The sequence below is a fragment of the Phoxinus phoxinus genome, assembly GCF_949152265.1.
Source record: "Phoxinus phoxinus genome assembly, chromosome: 19".
In the NCBI taxonomy this organism is placed as follows: Eukaryota; Metazoa; Chordata; class Actinopteri; order Cypriniformes; family Leuciscidae; genus Phoxinus; species Phoxinus phoxinus.
The window spans coordinates 24,359,942-24,379,135 of record NC_136894.1 but is presented as its reverse complement, the minus strand read 5'-3'; the positions used below and the strand labels follow the sequence as shown (position 1 = coordinate 24,379,135).

Sequence of the window (19,194 nt, the reverse complement as noted above, 5' to 3'; positions counted from 1 at the left end):
AATATGTAAATATTTAAAATGTTTATCTTTTTGCAGGCATTTTGCAGCAGTTTGCCATCTCTGAGGCCACACTCTTAGCCTGGACCTCTATGGATGGAGACAGTTTCTGTGTGGACTCCAACCAGGGCAGCGTGGCTCACCTCAGTGAGGTTAACCAGGAGAGCATCACTAGCAGAGGTAAAGGCCACAAACAGCTTTCATCCAGAATTACCACCTTGTGCCAGAACAGAATGCAGACATCGTTTTAATAAGGCATGTTTTCTGTTATGCTACATCAATGATTTGTCCTTTTTGCTTGACTTCAGATGAATAGAACAATCGTTTAAGCTACGGCTCAGATATTACGAGCACACACTTCTTAAGCTCATGCTTGCACCATTATTTCACTGTCAGTTTAAAACCTTGTGAATATTCAACCGCTCTTGCTCTTGCAGTAAGAACTGGTTAGACTCCTTTTGGACAGGAGACTCATAACTAAACCTATTTGTTTCACTGATGTTAGCTCTTAGATTTTTCTGCAGATTTTATTAATATTGTTTACCTAGCCTTGACTGATGTGCCTTGGAGTCCGTTTGACAGGTCTAGAGCGCATTGCCACCACTTTATTTAGTGTGCGGAAATGTGTCAGAGATGCCTGATAGCTGCAGGCCCAAAGGCAATGGGGGAGAATCGCGGAGCAGCGGCTTTCCTGAGGTTCAGCTGTCAGAGCTATAAGAAGCCAGGTTGCAGTGTAACACCAAACAAAAATGATCTCGTCAGCCTGATTATGTCAAAATAATGAGGATTTAATGTAGCGGAGTTTTGTAACGATGAATCATGATTGTTATAGTTTTTGAAATGGTATTAGAAAAGGCTTATTCAAATGGGGGTTCGTTTGGGAACTGCAGGGAGTTTGTGAGTTGATGAGAAGTTAATAATTAATTAAATCGAATATAAAAAAAAGAATTAATAAAAAATAAAATAGAAATGGCAATATAGCTCAGTGCAATTATCAAAATAAAGATTTAATTAAATGGTGTGGGATGTCAGTGTGACTCGGTTCACACACAGTAAATGCTGCTTCTCATCAATTTAATGTGCATTTTGGGCTTAGTTCACATTTATAATCTCCAACATTTCTACATAATTTCACCAATATGTCACCAAAATAAAAGTTTAAGGATTTAAAATGTTAAAAGCCAAAGCGACTGAATTTTTTAAAGTAATTTTAGAAATAAATATTGGTCATTTGTATTGTAAAAATATTTATTTTTTAATTTATTTATTTATTTTACAGGACAACTGTAATTTGCTTCAGTTAAAACTACTACTACTTTTATAATAATTGAATAATAAAGATCCGGAAAGAGGTCTCATTTAGTTGGTTCTCTAAATTAATAGGCTGAGAGCGTTTTCCTGCCATGCGATATTCTACTATCACACGAAAACCGTTTCACAATTTGTATCACTTCACCAGTTTCTCCCCGATACTGGGAGCGTTTCTCATTTCTCACGGCGAGCGTCAATGGCGGAGGCACGAATGTATAGACTTTTAGAATATTAAGCAAACCTGCAATGATTAAATGTGTTAATATTTTATGTATTTATCGCACTTTATTAAACATTGCCTTTCTTCCTGACCTTCGATGATCCAATTCAACCATTGTTTAAATTTTTTGTTTTTAATATTATTCTGCTATTATTCTGAAGTAAGAGTGTTGAACTTTCTTCTCCTGTGTTGTTCCTCTAAAATCCATAATGGCAGCACAGCTGCAGGATAGTTTGAGCTGCGTCTTTACAGGCCTGAATTTGCATTTCCTTTAGCCTGAGGCTTATTCTTTTTACTTTTGGTGTGAAAGGGCCTTTACATTAGGCAAAAATAGATTTTTTTTGTGTTCTTTGTTATTTAAAAACAAACAAGCAAGCCAAGCCCAGGTGAGAAAAAAGTAAGGCAAAAATCTCTCTCTCTCTCTCTCTCTCTCTCTAATTACACGGACTCTTTAAAGAGTAGCCCTTCATTATATGGTGACGTAGTTATGTTGTCCTTATTCAAAAAAAGGTTTAGGACATTAGAACATAAAAAAAAATTCTCCCAGAAACCACTTTGTTTCCATCTGCACTTGAATTCTCCACTTCACCTAACGACCTTTCGTCTGTCTCTCCTTCATTTTCACGTCTGTCCTTCAGACCAGCCGCTGCATCATTCCGCTGCAGACGTGTGGCCTCACACTTACGTCTCCCAAGGCCTTTACTGTCTCTCCTCCTCTGATGCGTGGGAGCCAATCAGCAACGAGCCCTCAGGCATGGCCTCTCCCGCTGCCGGCTCTTACATCATGGGGGGCGGGGCTTCGGGCGAGGGTTTTGACGGCTCCAGCCACTATCTGACACAGCAGCAGTTGACGTTGCAGCAGCAGAACAACCTACAGCAGTTCCAACAGTATCAGCAGTACCAGCAGCAGCAGCTCATGCAGTACCAACAGGTCAGAAAGCACACGCTGTCACGTTAACATGCTCAGAGAAACACTAGAGTTGTGTTTAGTACTACAACTTGACCTCTTGTAGCCGGGTGTTTTAAATCCTGGTCCTGGGGACCAACCGTTCTGTACATTTTGTATGTCTCCTTTATTAAACACACCTGATTCAGATCAGCTCATTAGGAAAGAGCTCCATTGTCAGATTAAAGAGATACAAAATACGCAGAGTTTTGGATCCCAGGACCAGGATTGAAAACCCCTGGTCTACGGGATGGAGCTGAACGTGGTCTCGCTGTATTGAGAACAGCAGTGAACATGACTGAAAAGGGTGATGGAGTGCAAGTGTCATGTCTTGCTTTATGTTGCGATTTTATGTTATGTAAAATGTGATGAATCTGGAGTCTCTTACTCTCTGGAATATGGAGCATATGGCATTCTATTGACTTTTAATGGATAGTCTTTTCAGTTCCTGATTATAATGTTGTTATATGTAAATGTGACAATTAATCTAATTAAAACTACTTTATGGCACATATATCAATATTATTAAACAGTTGCAACAAGTTGCAAATAGTCAAATTAAACATTTGTCATTTAGCTTCTTTAGTTAGCTTGAAGTTTGCAGAATACTAGCCTACCGTTCAAAAGTTTGAGGTCAGCAAGATTATTTTTCAAAGAAATGATTTAATCAACGAGGATGAATTAACAAAACAAACAAATTGACAAACAAAACATTTACATGGTCCAACTTTATATTAAGTGGCTTTACTATGTACTTACATAAAAAAAACAAGTACAATGTACTTATAGTGTTCATGATGTATCGTAAAACACTTGTGCTGCTATTGAGGTGTGATACGGGTAAGGTTAGGGACAGGTGTGGTATCATGGGTAGGTTTAGGGTTGGGTTAAGGTGTAAGGGCAGGATCAACAGTGTAATTACAAAAGTAATTAGTTACATACATTAACTACAGCTGTAAATACATGCAGGTATTTTCAAAATATAAGTACAATGTAAAAACATGTATGTACACAATAAGTCCATTGTAGTCCATTTCAAATAAATGCTGATCTTATAAATACTCTATTCATGAAAATCCTGAAATATTAATCACCATTACTGTTTTAAACATTGATAAAAAAAATGAAAGCATAATTAGAATAAAATCAGCATATTATAATCAGTTTTGAAGGATCATGAGACACTGACTGAAGACTGGAATAATGGCTGCATTTTAAAATATATGTAAATATTAAACAGCTATTTTAAATCGTAATAATATTTCTAAATTTTTACTGTTTTACTTTGTGTTTGATCAAATAAATGCAGCCTTGGTGAACAAAAGAGACTTCTTTCAAAAACATTCAAAAGTTCCCGAAACTCATCATTAAATAAACTTAGAAAATGTTGTTTTAATAATTATAATAAACCAATTTAAATAAATAGTTTTACATATTCTGCAATGCTCCCTGGGATTGTAATGGATTGTAAAATGGATTGTAGTTCACTCCCTCATAAAAGAGGTTCACTATGCACTTTTGATTTTCGAAAGATTTAATTTAGCGTCAAATCGATGTTTGTTTTTCCAATTATCACTCCTTACCTTTCTTCTTTTTCTAATGCTTTCTCTTGAAGTCATTGGAACATCGACTGCACAGCGCCTCACACTCCTTACAAGCCACGCCCAACAGCACTATTCACAGTTTGGGCCTGCCCACTCACCCGAGACTAGCTGACCTGTGGGCGGCGGCTCAGGTGGAGCCCCATCAGGTGGAGTTGATGGGACACATGGGCTTGTCCACGGCTGACATGGGCATGGGGGAAGTGTACGGCGAGGAATCTGTCATGGAGGCCGAATGCATCCCGGAGCAGCAAGAGGAGGAGGAAGTCAAGGTAGGATATTTTACTTCTACATCCTTCACCACTTTATGTTAACATCATAAAAAAAAATCTCTCTCTCTCAAGGAGGATGACATAACACTTACCTTTGAACCCGAGCCGACATCCGTAATTTCCGTCCTGACGCAGAGAGAGGACTCCACCCCAGCTGGGGTCATGAGCCCAGGAAGAGCACCAGCACAGCCAATGGCTGAGCACATGACCTACGAGGTCACATCCTGCGTCGTCCAATCGCTGGAGGAGAAGGAAGAAGAGGATGGGGCCGTGGTTGTTGTGGCGACCAACTGAAATGGAGGGCCAGCTGAAAGGACGGAGCGAGGAACATAAAAAACGAAACTGTCTGTGAAATTATCAAACCAATTAAGCTATTGTATATGCCCTTTTGCCCCAGATGTGTACTCGTACAAACTGTTACATCAGGAACAGATTTATTCGTTATAAACGCTGAAAGAGTGCTCTCTCGGAACGGCGGGCGCATATAGAGACCAAACGTCGGAGAGCGTCAAAGCCGAGATGATGCGTTATATGTGGTCCTGCTGTTTTATGGCGGGAGTGCTGAAGTCCAAGGCCGCTTGCGAATGAAAAGAAAGAGTGCAATACTGAGGAATCAATACAACCAAAAGAAAGTGCATGCGTTTTTTTTGAGTATTTAAGTGACTGATTCAACAGTATCAACATAGTAATAATATATATATTGATTTTTGTAATAAAACTAAAAGCCAATGAAACAATATGTATTTGTATGTATATATAACATGTATGTACTGTATGTATGTTAGTACGAATGTATGAATGTGTCTTTAAAGGTATATTCTGGAGAGAAAAAAAAAAGTTACGAATTTGCTGTTTGCGTGAAGTGTCCCCTATGTACACACACACACACACACACACACACACACACACGCACACACACACACACACGCACACACACACAGATACACACAGACACACACAGACACACACACACACACACACACACACACACACACACACACACACACACACACACACACACACACTTTTCGTTCTTAATATAACCAAGCACAATACTGCCCAAATGGAAACAGTGCTGCCCTTTTCAACATCCTAACTGTATTGTTACTAAGACTTATGCACTACTATGGACATAAACGAATGTATTGCCCATCTTCTTTAGCGACAGCCCAGTTCTGTCCTAAAGACTTTTTCAGTTCAACTTCATTTTTTCATTGATGTCTGTGTTTATCTGTTTGTGTACTGCCTGGCTGAGCTGCTCAATATTGATTTGCACTGAACAACAAAAGGAAAACTGAAGAGTCATCATCGTCATTCCGGGAAGTTCCATCAATCTTCTCATGCAAAAAGATGAGGAAACTTTTAATCCGTTGAGTCTGAGACTACAGGAAACTATATTGGGAATCCTGAAGACATCTCATGGATCCATCCATTTCAAGTTTTGATGAACTATTTGCTTCATGCGTATTTTCCATGTTAAGTTGTCGCTTTTGAATCCTGTAGCTGACATAATGCAAAGAGATAAACTCATTACCTCAGTAAAATCATGTGGTAATGGGCTAATTGACATGTTTGGTCAGAGTATGTTTTTGTCACGACAGACCGTATGACTGTGGAAAGAAGTGAAAAGAAGGTGCTTTTCTGGTTTGTGCTTGCAGGCTTTCCTCGAATTATTTAATAAGCTGTAATTTAAATACCCGCTGCAGAAAGAAGTGCCCTCGACTACTAGCGTGCACATCTCAAATCTTTGTCGATACTTGTATACGTTCCAAAAGAGAAAAAAAAGTGTTTTGGATGTGGCAACATTAACACTAATTTAGATGTAGAAGCCGTTTGGTTAAGCAATGATTTATATTCTTTCGTGATTTTGAGAGTTTTGATTAATGCCGTTATGCAATGCTGAGGCAACATTTATTTTTCTATACTAACGAGGCCTGCAAGTTGTCATTCTTTGTGATATTTCGAACATCGTAGGACTAGTATCTGCTGAAGGAGAGTCATTTTCAAATGCTGTATTTGGATCGAAATTCAAAACCAGACAAAATTAGAAAGAAGTGAATAATCTCTTGTGTTCAATGAACAAAATCACATTCTTTGGATAATACACTTTTAGCATCTTCGGTGTAAGAGCTCTTTGTGAAATGTCCAAAGGATGGCAACATTAATAGTTGACAGCAATGATGTCACAAGGTCATAATTCTGTCATACTCTGTGAAATATGATGCATTTAGTGCAAAATGACAAAAAAATGCGGTGAAATCAGAATGGGATTTCTGATTATTGAGGAATTAAAAAATAAAGCTAGGTAGGTAGCGATCTTGCAGTTTCTTCAACTCCATTCGGTGTCATCATGTAACTTCATTCAAATCATGTGCATTTTAATGTGCTGTAAATAAAATCCTTATTGTGAAGCACTGTCTCATTTGTTAACGGCTTTAGAGATCGATAAAAGATCAATAAGTATAGAAAGAATACTATTAAAGAGAAATGGTATTGAAATATATTTGAATACTCTCACTGTTACGACCCAGTGTCTTGTTTGTCCCGGACGAGCCCCCATTTTGTTACGGCTCGTGGCTCAAAAGGCCACAACAAAGAAAGGGACACACAAGTTTGCCAAAATTAACTTGAGGTTTATTAACAAAAAAGAAAATATGACAAAATGGGTGTTAATGTAACCGTCAGTAAGGTCAGTAATGTAGAATAAAATGTGAGAATGGAATGTGATTTGCCGTAGGCATGGTGCAGGAGCACAAAAGATAATTGAAACCACAAAATCCAAAAGAAAAATTTCCTTCTAAAGGACACAAGGATATAGAAGTGTGTGTGATGAAGCAGGGCTCGACAATAAGGACGGCCTGATGGCCCAGCATAAAGGTTGCTCGGGACAGTCACAGTTGAGCTCTCTTTCATGTCTTCTTGCGCTTGAACGGACATATTCATAAAAAATTACATAAAAAAATGCCAGTCTCTGCGAGTATCCTAGTAAAAATAGTGTTATATCTTAAAGGTACACTGTGTAGTTTTTAAAGTATTTTATTAGCTAAAATCAATGTCTTTATTCATAAATACGTACTCATTGGTGTAAAATTACCTTTAAAATCTTGACTATTTTGATCATTATTTTCTATACCTCAAAATTACTGTTAGACTTACCGTAAAAATATGAAAGGCAGTGTTTATTTTATTTGTATGTATGTCCTATTGTATTTTGTGCTATTGCTCATAATCATTATTTGTAGTTTGTTCATATTTTATTACCCCCCCCAAGTTCTCAAAGATTTTTGATTTCAGAGAAATTCCAATTTTAAATAATGGGCCGTCCCGGAATCCCTGTTCACTTGTCGCCTATCAATGCTGTAATATCCGCGTTATCCCTGGTTTCCGTTCGTAGTACTGCCATAGTAACCATGGCGACAGACGTGGACAACTGCGTAGTGTGTAACGTCTAACTGCACGCTGTTGTTGTTTCGTTCAAACATTATGGACCATTACAAGCAGACTTTGGGAAAAAAGGAGAACTAAAACGAGGATCAATATCAGCGTGGCGTTTTCGAGACGCCGGGAGCTCAACGTACATCTGTGACAAACTACGACATGACAGAGCTCTTGCATGTACTTTATTAGACAGGTGAGCAAATGTACATAAAACTAATCAATGATATATAGTAGAGGTCTTCTCGGGTCCTAAAAACTGCACCCGACCCGAATCGACCCGAATCACTACTTACCCGAACCCGACGTGCATTATTATATTTTTTTTAAAGAAAAACCCGACCCGAAACAGACCCGATCAAATTAGACCCGAGTCTGACCCGAACTGACGGCAATTCCTTTCGAACCCGACTGGACCCGAACGTAAACGGGATTTACATCCATGGGCGTCAGTTTGGTTTGAAATGTGCTGGGGACAGAGACGCATTCGAAAGAGCATTTTCAGAAGTGCTGGGTACAATGACGCATTCATTTTTTTTCTCTTTCACGCAGGTCATGTTTTGAAAGACATGTCCTCTAGCTTACTAATGTAAGCTCTCAAGCTATGCTCTCCACAGAACATAAAATATTCATTTTATTTTATTTTTTGTGTTTGCATTTATGGGGAAAAACAATGTAAGGACGTGACAGTTCTCGGTTATGGACGTGACCGCTCTGAAATTGGCAAAAGACTGCTTTAAAACTTTCTCAGAGACCTCAAACAGAAAGCACAAAGCCTTTCTTTAAAGTGAATTTTTGTTTTGTATTAATTGTATCTTAATTTCATCAACCAATTGCCTGGATTTAATAAATACTAAGTAAAGCAGATAATAGAAATCACGACGACACGGGCGCCGGTGTTGTGCCGAATTTTGACCCCCGCCAAATTATTACCCCCCTAGCATTGGTAGGTTTAGGATTGGTTGTGGGGGAGGGGTTGGGATTAGGGGTGGGGTTAGAATTAGGCAATCAGGTACTGACTTCAACGAGGGGGGTAATAGTTTGGCAGGGGGTCGAAATTCGGCACAACACCGGAGCTTGTCTCATAAATGAACCGAAGCTCAGCATAGCCTTGCCTCACAGACCTGAGAAATATATTATCTACAGAACACTTGAAATTATACTTTTAAACAGAACACTTCATCTTTGCAGTCGACACAGAAAACACTTCTTTATTAATAAACCGGTATTTGCATTCGATTCGAATTTTTTCGTTAAAAAATGGACATTTCGAGCTTTATATAGAAATATCCATCATGTCTGTGACTGTGAGGTATGTGTTTCAGTTCATTTTTATTTTATTTTACAAAAGCACAATTCGGGTCTTCTCAGGTCCATTTGGAAAAGGCATATTTATTTTAAATTACCCGAGAACCGAAGCCACTAATACCGAACCGGACCCTTGTCCGAGACACTCGTCGGAGTTTTGGACCCGAACCCGCTCGGGTCGGACCTCGGGTTTTCGGATCCAAGTGGACCCGTGAAGACCTCTAGTATATAGTTCAACATGATGAAATGTTAGAATATGATCTGTATGTTATTCTAATGTTGATCTAGCTTACTGCTTTTCTCATATCCAACAAACTAACACATAGAATAACATTATAACTTTCACCACACTCAAATGCAGTGTAGACCAAGTGAAACAGCGCTGCGATACCTCACAGGTTTAATTCGTCTAATAAGCTGACCTGTGTGAGTAATGTCCTTATTCCTTTATTCCGCGGGACTCGTGGGATTTGCATGTGGCGCTGATATCTGTCTCTTATTAGCAATCACGCCCTGTCATGAAAACATCAATGTATTCACTCATCCATAAACATTATTAGATCCATCGGCTTGACAACAAGTTCCATAATTCTGCAGGAAATTTTGCGTCATCAACGTACGCCTTTGTTATTGTAAGAGGTTAGCAACCCCTAGCGGCGAAAAAAAAATACATATTGTATGTTTTAGCCCTGTGAAGGAATCGTCCAATCATCCGGGGCATGAGACATTTATTTTTCCACATAGCTGACAGTAATCTTAAAATGAATATGCCATAAACGTTTTTTTTTTATTTAAAATTTGTCACTGTTTATTGAATTGTTATTTATTCCTGTAAGATATATAAATGTCCTTCCTCCTAAGGTCAACTACAAATTTGAAACAGCAATGAGACAAAAACAACATCGAAATTACTTTATAATACATTTTCTGTCAATTTCTCAACACGTCAAGAGGGAAAGAGATGAATAAATAAATTAATAAATAAGACAAAAACAGACAAGCAAAAATTTAGGGAAATAAAGGGATAGCTCACTGACTAAACAGACACAAAAATTACATTAAATTAACTAAAACATTTAATCGAGGACAGTAGATCAAATTAACCAACATAGATTGTTCATAAATAGCAGTTTAAAGACATGAGAGACACCTGAGAGAGTTTTAAGAGAAAAGATTGATAGATGACAGCAGGACATGAAGGGTTTCATTAAGAGACGATAGTGTGCATACACGCTTACAAATATAAAACTCGACAAGGGCATATGGAGAATATGTTTCAGGTGAAAAGTAGGTTCAGATTTGGAAAAGGTTCACAGTGTGCCACCCGCTGGCCACATTTTGTTTCAGATATTTTTGAAAACTACATAAGTGTAATGCAGTGAAAATGTTGCTTGAAATGTCTTGGATTTGTTGTAAATTTTTGCTCATTTGGTAACATAAAAAAGGTTATGAAATATGAAAATGTCCAGGTGCATGAAGACTTTAAGTGCTTTTATGAGGTCTGAAAGAAAGTCACACACTGCCGCATGTAAACCGGATTCAGCCTCATTTATGTCACCAAGGAAAATGTTAATGTTTCGGCTATATAAAACCAATTTATTTCCATTTCCCATTTTTGTTTCAGCGATGAAAAGACGTGGAAGGAATATTTAAAGCAGTATTGGGGAATTTTTTTTAAATCTTGCACCTATTTAACCATAATCTCAATAACAAGTCTCATGATACATGATACATAATCTACTGGGGCAGTTTACTTTTTTTTTTTTTACAGGATTTTTTAGAAGAGAGAAAAAGGAGGAAGAGCAAGTGGAAGTGAAAACATTTATTTACAGACATGTATAGAGGAAATAGAAATAAGCAGGGGAGGTGAAAGTAGAACAAAAAGTAGAGTAGAAGAAAAAAGGCAGACATTTTTCAGTGAAAGGAGAGAAAGATCAAGTGGACAAAGAAGAAGAAAAGAAGGGGGGGGGGGGATGTGCAGACATTTTTAGAGGAGGGAGAAGAAAAACAAGAGGAGAACTTTTTTCTCTTATTATTTTTCTTTTTCCTCTAAAGAGGAAGAAAAAAAGGAAAAGAAAATGATTTACAAAAAGAGAATAAAGAAGAGAAAGAGGAAGAAAAAAATGGAAAAGAGAGAGGATGGACACAAACTGAGTAGGGGAAAAGAACAACTGTTTTAAAACCTTTTAAACGAGCAATAAATAAAAAACATAAAATAGTTATATAAAAATAAAAGTGAACAGAAGTACATAAATCACACATCAAATACAAGAAAAACAAACTTTACTTGTTCTAAAGGGGCTCCTCGTCCTCGTTTTCTTCACCCTCTCTGTTTTCGGGGACGGGCTGCAGGGTGGAGAGAGGGATGGGGGGTGGAGAGGAGGAGGGCGGCAGGGTTGGGCTGCTATCGCCACTTCCTGCCTCACTGTCACTACTTCCTGTCCCGCTACTGCTGCTCCTGCTGCTGCTTACTGTGGTTGTGCTACTGCTGTTCCCCACAATCACCTCCCGTTTCACGCCCTCAATCCACACCTCCATCTCCTCCTGCCCTTCCTTCACTGGCGCCGCTGGGCCGGGGGAATGGACGTGAGGGACCACGCTTGCGGACAGAGGCGAGGAAGGAGCTGTGGTGGAGACGGGCGAGGATGGAGGGGAAGAGGCCTGAGGGGGCTTCGCAGCTTTACGAATGGTGTCACGAAAACTGGCCAGAGGGGGGCGCAAGCGCACGCCACTGCGCGTTGAGCCCTCAATGGCTTTTTGGAGCTGATGAAGAAGAAAGAAAGAAGGGTTAAACATTCTGAATTCGGAACAGCATACTACTCTTTCTATGGCAAAAATAGTAAGAGTAGTATGTTAGTATGCGGTTCTGAATTAAGCAACAGTCAAATGAGCAAATTCAGCAAAAGACAAATAACTAGCAATGACAACAGATGGATAGGCTACTACCTCTTTCAGCGCTACAACTCCCACCAGTTTTCCAGTATTGGTTACATAGGCATGACTGAGGCCCAGTAAAGAGAACAGGGTATGAGTCTGGTGAAAAAAAGGTAAAGTTTTTATTGACCTTCAAAATCCTAAATCATCTTGAGAGTCTGGATAATTTTATATAATCATCATCATCATAAAAAAAAGGTGTAATTTACGCCAGGGGTTTCTCAAGCTGAGGTTTGTGAGTTGATGAAAAGCTAAAGATGAATAAAGTCATAAATATTTTGTAAAAATAAAATAAATTCCAATTTTTTTATATAAAATGCCACGTGGCCATTAATGGACATCCGAGAACCTGTGAATGCGTTGTTTAATTATCGAAACGTAAAATCTCAGAGGGTTTTTGAACTAAATATTTGAGGTCAATGAGGTTCGGCTGAAAAAAAAAGTAGGGGATTCCCTGATTTACACTAATAAATAGGAATGCGCTGGCATTACTATTCTTGCTGACACAGATAAGCCGATAATTATTTTAAAATATTAAATCATTGTATTAACTTAATATATATATATATATATATATATATATATATATATATATATATGTGTGTGTGTGTGTGTGTGTGTATATATATATACACTGTATGTATATATATATACACTGTATGTATATATATATATATATATATATATATATATTTTTTTTTTTTGTCAAAATAATTAAAAAATAAAATATTAAATAATGTTAAAGGTGCATTAAGCAACTTTTCATGTTAAAAATACCCGTTTTCTAACCCATACATGCTTAAACAATTGCCTGATGGGCTGAATGAGCCCTTCTCTGATCACTGAGATTGTCTCTATAATCCTGTAAAGTAAAATAAATAAGAGGGATTCGGGCCGGAATTTTAGACTGGGCACGGCACGCTCGCATAGCTATGTCTGGCAGGTTTGTGTATTCGCCGGCATTCTCCGTAGAAGATGGATTGTAAGAGACCTGCTTGTAGTTCATTTCAAACACCAACGCAAACTCCACGTAAGATAAAAAAAAGAAAACTTTTGTCTAGTGCGTGCACATCTCTGGCTGCAGTTTTGCTTGCCGCCAGAGGTGGCATAGTTCTGCAAAAACCCCGAATCTTGCGCTATGCACCTTTAAAAGCTAAAATGAATGTAGCCTACAGCATGAACATGTATATTAATTTTGAGATTTGCTAGATTACATTTAACAATGTTACTAAATTATCAGTGTTTTTAAAGATTAACTTTGAGAGATAGATGAGGGCAAATGTAATCTAAAATTTAAAAATGGAGGATAAAAGCATTCAAAATGATATGTCCAATATCAGCTGATATCCATAACTTTTAAAAAATCTAATATCGGCCAATAAAACCAATATTGGTTCAGATATATCATGCATTCGTCACAATTGTCTTCTGTAGAGCTGCTTATTGCTAAACTGAACTTGTTTCATGATGAACTTTGCAACATCGACACTGAACTGACTTGAGGTAAATAATGAAACTATTGTCTTCTGTATGGTCACAATTGATGAATATTGCAACACTAACAGTTATTTTCCTGTTTATTATTGTGAAGCTATTAAAACACGCTCTACTATACTATTGTATAAAGCGCTATATTATGTGTAAAAGTGACTTGTCTTGGGATGTCTCTCACCTTATGAAGTGACGTTCTCTCCACCAGCTGGAAGGGGGAGGGATCTATTCTGATCTGATCGATATCCAGAGGTTTGTCCATCTCTGTTTCTTCCCAGGCTTTGATCTATGGGAACCAGTCAGAACCAGTCAGATCCACTATGCCTCATTGTATTTTAGCAACTCATCTGCATTTATAAACTACATAAGAATTAAAACATCCAACAATATGCAGATCCTAAATTAATTAAATTTCTCTTCATGCTTAAATGCCTACTTGGAAGTTAATCTTTTGTTGTATTGTGGAATTGGTAATACCTGTTCGGGTGTCATTGTGTCAGTTAAAGGTGGAGGATAAGGCTCCTGGGTTGAAAAAAAATGGCAAGATAATTCAATAATAAGATGACATGGTGCATTTGTTCCAAGTATTCAAACTCATTTATATTTTACAGAATGAGCATTTGCATATCGACACACTCTACGAAAGACTGCTCACTTCCCTTTAACCGCACATGTCCTTGAGAAACACTGATAAATATTAATGCAGACCATTAGCAATATATTTGCTCTTCTCATTTTATCGACCTTTCATTAAAATGTCTGACAATAACTAATTTAGTGCATTTGATGGAGCACACACACACACACACATGCAGGTTTTCATACAGGACCTTTAAGCACAAACAATGTACCTGTGGCTGACCTTCTGTGTGTCTTTCTGAAGAGGACGAAAAGAAGTTACGTAAAATTCTCCCGAAAGACTGGGAAGGACCCTTATCTAGGCAAGAAGTGGAGGAGAGAGAGAAGGAAAAAACGGAAAAGGCGGATTAGAGGATGAGTGTCACTTATATCGCCTCAAGATGCTTGTTCAATAGAAGTGCTTGCCTGAGGTTTATTTAAGATTTAAAGAGGATTGGTTATGTTTCTCACCAGGAGACGTGTGATTGGTGGATGGTTCTGAAGGTTTGGGTGGAGGCAGAGGGCCGTTTCTTTCCTCTTGAACTGGTATCGTCTAAACATTCACACAGAACAGCAAGTACAAATTGTAATTTTCAGAAAATTTCAGGAAAAAAATAAATTCTTGATTCTTCTTCCTATTATATTTTCATTATGGATGGATGGATAGGTAGGATACCTTATCATCTTCATTCTCCTCTTCTTCCTCATCAACAAAGGCAAAGGATTCCCAGCTGATTTTGGCACAAGGCACCTGACCTTGCATTAGGATCCGCCTCTCTGCTGACAGCCACCAATCACAGAGGGCGAGAAGCTCAGACCTCTCAATGCTGCCCAATAGAATCATAGATTCTGTTGAAGGTGAAGTGAGTTCAGAATCCAGTTACAAATGAGCATTAAAATGATGTCAGACACTAGGGCTCTGATCCAAACATACTGTCGAGATAGATCTTGTATAGGAAGTGACTAATTAGAAATTCTACAAAGCAGCAACTTCTTGTTGCTAGTAACAACATGAGGTTGATAGCTTTCTAGGTTTCTAAACAGCACTTTAGATTCTTTGAGTTGAACTAAATAAAAACACATCGCTCACCTAGGTATACTGCACGCAGCTAGAAAAAAATGTCATAATGAGAGGTTTAGAGTCAGGAAATCGTCTCGACGGCCTGCGAGACATTACCTTTAGAGTCAACCAGCGGGAAGGTTTTTAGAGAAGTCGATTCCAACAAATGCAGTACTTCTCTGTATGTAGACTGGGAACATAAAAACTTCACTTTCCTCACCATGATGTCCTCCACAAAGATATTATACTGGCTGCAGGGAAACAGAACCACAGGGTAAGACCACAGGGTGACATGGTTTAAAATGTTCAATTACTCTAGACCGGCGGTCTTCTCTGTTGGATCACAGGTCTGTTCTGACAACAAGAAAAACGATCCTTAATCCAAACAATAAAATGCAATTAGCCATACAAGAGTGTGTAGTTATGATAGCAAAATAAATAGGTGTATTACGTTTTAATCAACATTAGGGGTGTAACAATATATAGTGTCACAATACATCGCAATACAAAAACGCAACAATATGTATCAATATGTATTGTGCATAGTTGACCCATAATTAAATTACTGTGTGAAAAAAAATTCAAGTTTTACAGAGTTTTAGTGTCAGTACTACATTAAACTACTATATATAATGTTGAATATGATGTATAATAATTCAATGGGGGAATATTTGTGGGTCCTGATTATGCCAAATGTCTGAAGTTACCAGTAAAAAGTGGCCAACGTTATTTTAAATATATCTAGTCAGTGACAGAGTGCAAGATTATTCGTCTGAAATAATTCTGTATTTTCAGCTTCAGAATATTTTTATTCTGGTGTCACCATTGCCCAGTCCATTCAGTAAGTCCAAGTCTATTCATTTACAATTATTTTCAATGTAATACCAAATTTAGAATTTTAATCAACAGTACATTTTTTGTTAACTTTTGTCTTTATAGTATTGCAATAATATCGTATTGTGAGTTCAGAATCATCATATGTATCAAATTGTGACACGAGGGTATCGTTACACCCCTAATCAACATATTACTACTACGGATTGCACAATATATCTGTGCCTTAATGGCAAATATTAAAGATTAAATTAGCTATTAGTCGATACTGTGTGTATATATGTATATATATATATATAAATGAGCACATTGCCTATGCACTTCATAACCTCATATTAATGTTAATAGTCTTCAGCGTTTGATTTTAATTACATTTTTGTTTGCTTTTCTTTGTACCATAAACAGTTTTGGCACTGTGTTGGGTCACCACTTGATGTGCAATGTAAACTCTGGGTCCTGAAGCAGAACCACTGCTCCAGCCCACAAAAGGGTATATTAAGACGGAGAGCGTGTCCTTGATAAAGATGTATGAATAGCCCAAATCTAATGAGTGTTGAGTGGCTCAGTGTTAGCTGGAAAGGTGCCAAGGCTTCATGTTGCCGCCCCTCTATGACACGTGTATTTACTAATGGCTCCCGCCGCTAATGAATCACAAGGACTCTGAGGTGCTGTCAGCATGCAAGGGTGAGGGAACCTGGCTGCGCTGTGAGACAAGCTGGTTAGTCACATGCGTGGAGCCACAGCGGTGACGTTTGCAATGTCTGCACACCTTATGTGGCCGAAACCCAGTTCGGGGAGATAGGGCAGCTTCTTGACCTGGATGATGGAGTCGTACAGCGACGGCTGCAGACCTTGCGCTACCATGTTGGCCAGTATGACGGCGACCATCATGGGAAGGATGTGAGAGATCTGACCGGTCAGCTCGAAGCAGATCACTGCTGTGGAAACGGTGTGAGTGACGGCTCCCGTCAGCGCCGCCGCACCTTCACGGTAAGAGAAAAGAATAGGCCGATAAGAGTAACAGGATAGAAAGATGGAGTGCTATAAGACAGGGTCATGAGAGGAGTGACAATGACAGAGAGTATGGACACAAAGATCAGAGACTATGAGAAGATGGGACAGGAACAGGACTGACATCATCAACACAGTATGAGCAAACATAAGGAAAAAGTGGTGGATCGGAAGAGGAGGAAAGGATGACTGACCAATGACAGCGTACCCTCCAGGGATGATGCGGTACAGTATTCCATCAAACAGGATACCGTGAGGAAAGAGAGTTGCCATGATCTCACCCACTAAACGACCAAACGCAGCCCCTGTAAGAGAAACGTCAGAGAATATATGAGCCCATGTTATCGATCAAATAAAAAACTAAATGTGGTTGGATGAGTTCTATGTGTAAAGGTAATTTACATATTAACAGTGTGATCCAAAAGTCTGAGACTACTAGTAAAAATTATTGTATTTCGTATTTTTTTGAGTGAAGTGAAATTAATTATTTAATAAGTGATTATTTGATAATCAACATTCATATATATATATATATATATATATATATATATATATATATGTACCCAAGTTAGCCAAACGTCTATTTTTCAGCAGTAGCTCTTTTGCCTGATGTTGTTAAAATGCAGTACGTTAAAGTGATCCTTAAATAAATCATAATGAATCCATAAATGGCAGTCACCAATAAATGAATAATACCTAAGACCTACCCAATACAAATACAGGCATGAAAGCTCCAGACGGAATGGGCATCGTAGTGGAAACTGCAGACATCCAGAACTGTGAGATGAATAATAATGTTTTCACACGATTGCTTTAATTCTAATATCTCTTTCAGCACAAGCACAACCTGTACGAGCGTAACACAAGAGAAAAAGTATCGCTCCTGCAGCTTCAAACATGACAGATGGAGGGAGATAATGACTGTCCTGAATAAAAGCAGGTTTTGTTGAAGTCATCTACTGGATACTGATATGATAACTAATGTATTACTATGTCAGTGCATGATACTTTTCTAAGTGAAAAACACTGCAAGTGTACAGAAAGTGCACGTACTGTTACATAAAGTACAACCATTACTTTAATTAAAGCTTGCTGAGTGGCTGTGGCACTTTTGCTAGACAAAGATACGTGAAAAAAAAAAAAACATAGTTAAAGACAACAGAAGATATAACCGATGATTGATGGAGGACAATGTGAACAAGAGATTGAAAAGGACCAACCTTCATGATAAAGAAGAGAGTAAGAATGACAAAGATGCTGACGTCAGGGTGAAACCACACAGCAGAGCGACCGAGACCAGGCGGGAGAGAGGAACCCCATATTTTAGTCCAGGTGAAGTTATCAAACAGAGAGTTAATGCACTCCCTGGGCATCAGCTGTGGAATAATACCATCACATTTAAACCACATTTACGACCAAATCAAATGATATATTTCAAAAATCCAACCAAACTATGACACTATTCCATGAATGACTGAATGAAAGACCATAAACATCAGAGCAATGGTTCTCAACCTTTGTGACTCCAAGACCCACCATTCTCCACAACAATATCTGCTATAATGGCAACGTTTCGTTTTTAAAACTTTAAAAAAATGAGTGGACATTTCTAGTTTCCGTGGATCAAATTTCAAGATTCCTGAAGTTTTAAGAGCTGAATGTTCTTCAGGGTTCCCACTCATTTTAACCAATTAATTTCCATGAATTTCCACGATTTTCTCAATTGTTCCAGATTTCCTGGATAAGGATTAAGAATAAGGATTTTTGAAAATATTTTACTAAAAATTTATAGGATACCTGATCAAATATTTTAGAGCTTGGCATATGTATACTGTTCCTTCAAGAGAGTCTCTCAGCAGGGCTGGCTCCAGCTGTCTTAAAAGTAATATATGGCTTCTATTTCCATTAGCCACATTTCTTTTGACGGAGCCTCAGTTGGGAGGCACCCCTTGGTGTCTCGGTTCTTGTGCGGTGCCAGATGGTTGAGGCCTACTATCTGCCAGTTGCGAGTTCCCTCCTGGGACCAAGCATTGCTCCAAGGAGCCTTAATGGAAACCCCATTTGAGCAACTTTGAGTCTGTCTCAGAAAAAATGCTGACTCTCAAAGTGGCTCTGTTATTAGCATTAACATCACTCAAGAGAGCATGAGACCTTCA

The 19,194-nt window shown here is 38.3% G+C and overlaps 2 protein-coding genes across 6 annotated transcripts in view; one reads left to right on the top strand and one right to left on the bottom strand.

Moving 5' to 3' along the window:
* The window catches only part of fam131ba (family with sequence similarity 131 member Ba), a 28,483-nt gene extending 21,727 nt beyond the window's left edge, over window positions 1-6,756 (top strand). Inside the window, exons 5-8 of one of the 2 annotated variants that reach the window (XM_079590088.1) lie at window positions 37-177; window positions 2,167-2,459; window positions 4,090-4,347; window positions 4,420-6,756. In XM_079590088.1, coding sequence (XP_079446214.1) covers window positions 37-177; window positions 2,167-2,459; window positions 4,090-4,347; window positions 4,420-4,641 — 914 coding nt within the window. In that variant the 3' untranslated portion in view covers window positions 4,642-6,756. The remainder of the gene's footprint in view (window positions 1-36; window positions 178-2,166; window positions 2,460-4,089; window positions 4,348-4,419) is intronic. The other variant, XM_079590089.1, reaches the window with a different exon arrangement.
* A 3,231-nt stretch (window positions 6,757-9,987) lies between these two features.
* The window catches only part of clcn1a (chloride channel, voltage-sensitive 1a), a 35,669-nt gene continuing 26,462 nt past the window's right edge, over window positions 9,988-19,194 (bottom strand). For all 4 annotated transcript variants that reach the window (XM_079590078.1, XM_079590077.1, XM_079590076.1 and 1 more), the window contains 12 exons: window positions 18,259-18,414; window positions 17,746-17,815; window positions 17,233-17,343; window positions 16,797-17,010; window positions 15,311-15,444; window positions 14,810-14,982; window positions 14,605-14,686; window positions 14,367-14,452; window positions 13,993-14,037; window positions 13,697-13,801; window positions 12,037-12,123; window positions 9,988-11,853 (listed from right to left, as the gene is read on the bottom strand). In XM_079590078.1, the coding sequence (XP_079446204.1) occupies window positions 11,383-11,853; window positions 12,037-12,123; window positions 13,697-13,801; window positions 13,993-14,037; window positions 14,367-14,452; window positions 14,605-14,686; window positions 14,810-14,982; window positions 15,311-15,444; window positions 16,797-17,010; window positions 17,233-17,343; window positions 17,746-17,815; window positions 18,259-18,414 (1,734 nt within the window). In that variant the 3' untranslated portion in view covers window positions 9,988-11,382. The remainder of the gene's footprint in view (window positions 11,854-12,036; window positions 12,124-13,696; window positions 13,802-13,992; window positions 14,038-14,366; window positions 14,453-14,604; window positions 14,687-14,809; window positions 14,983-15,310; window positions 15,445-16,796; window positions 17,011-17,232; window positions 17,344-17,745; window positions 17,816-18,258; window positions 18,415-19,194) is intronic.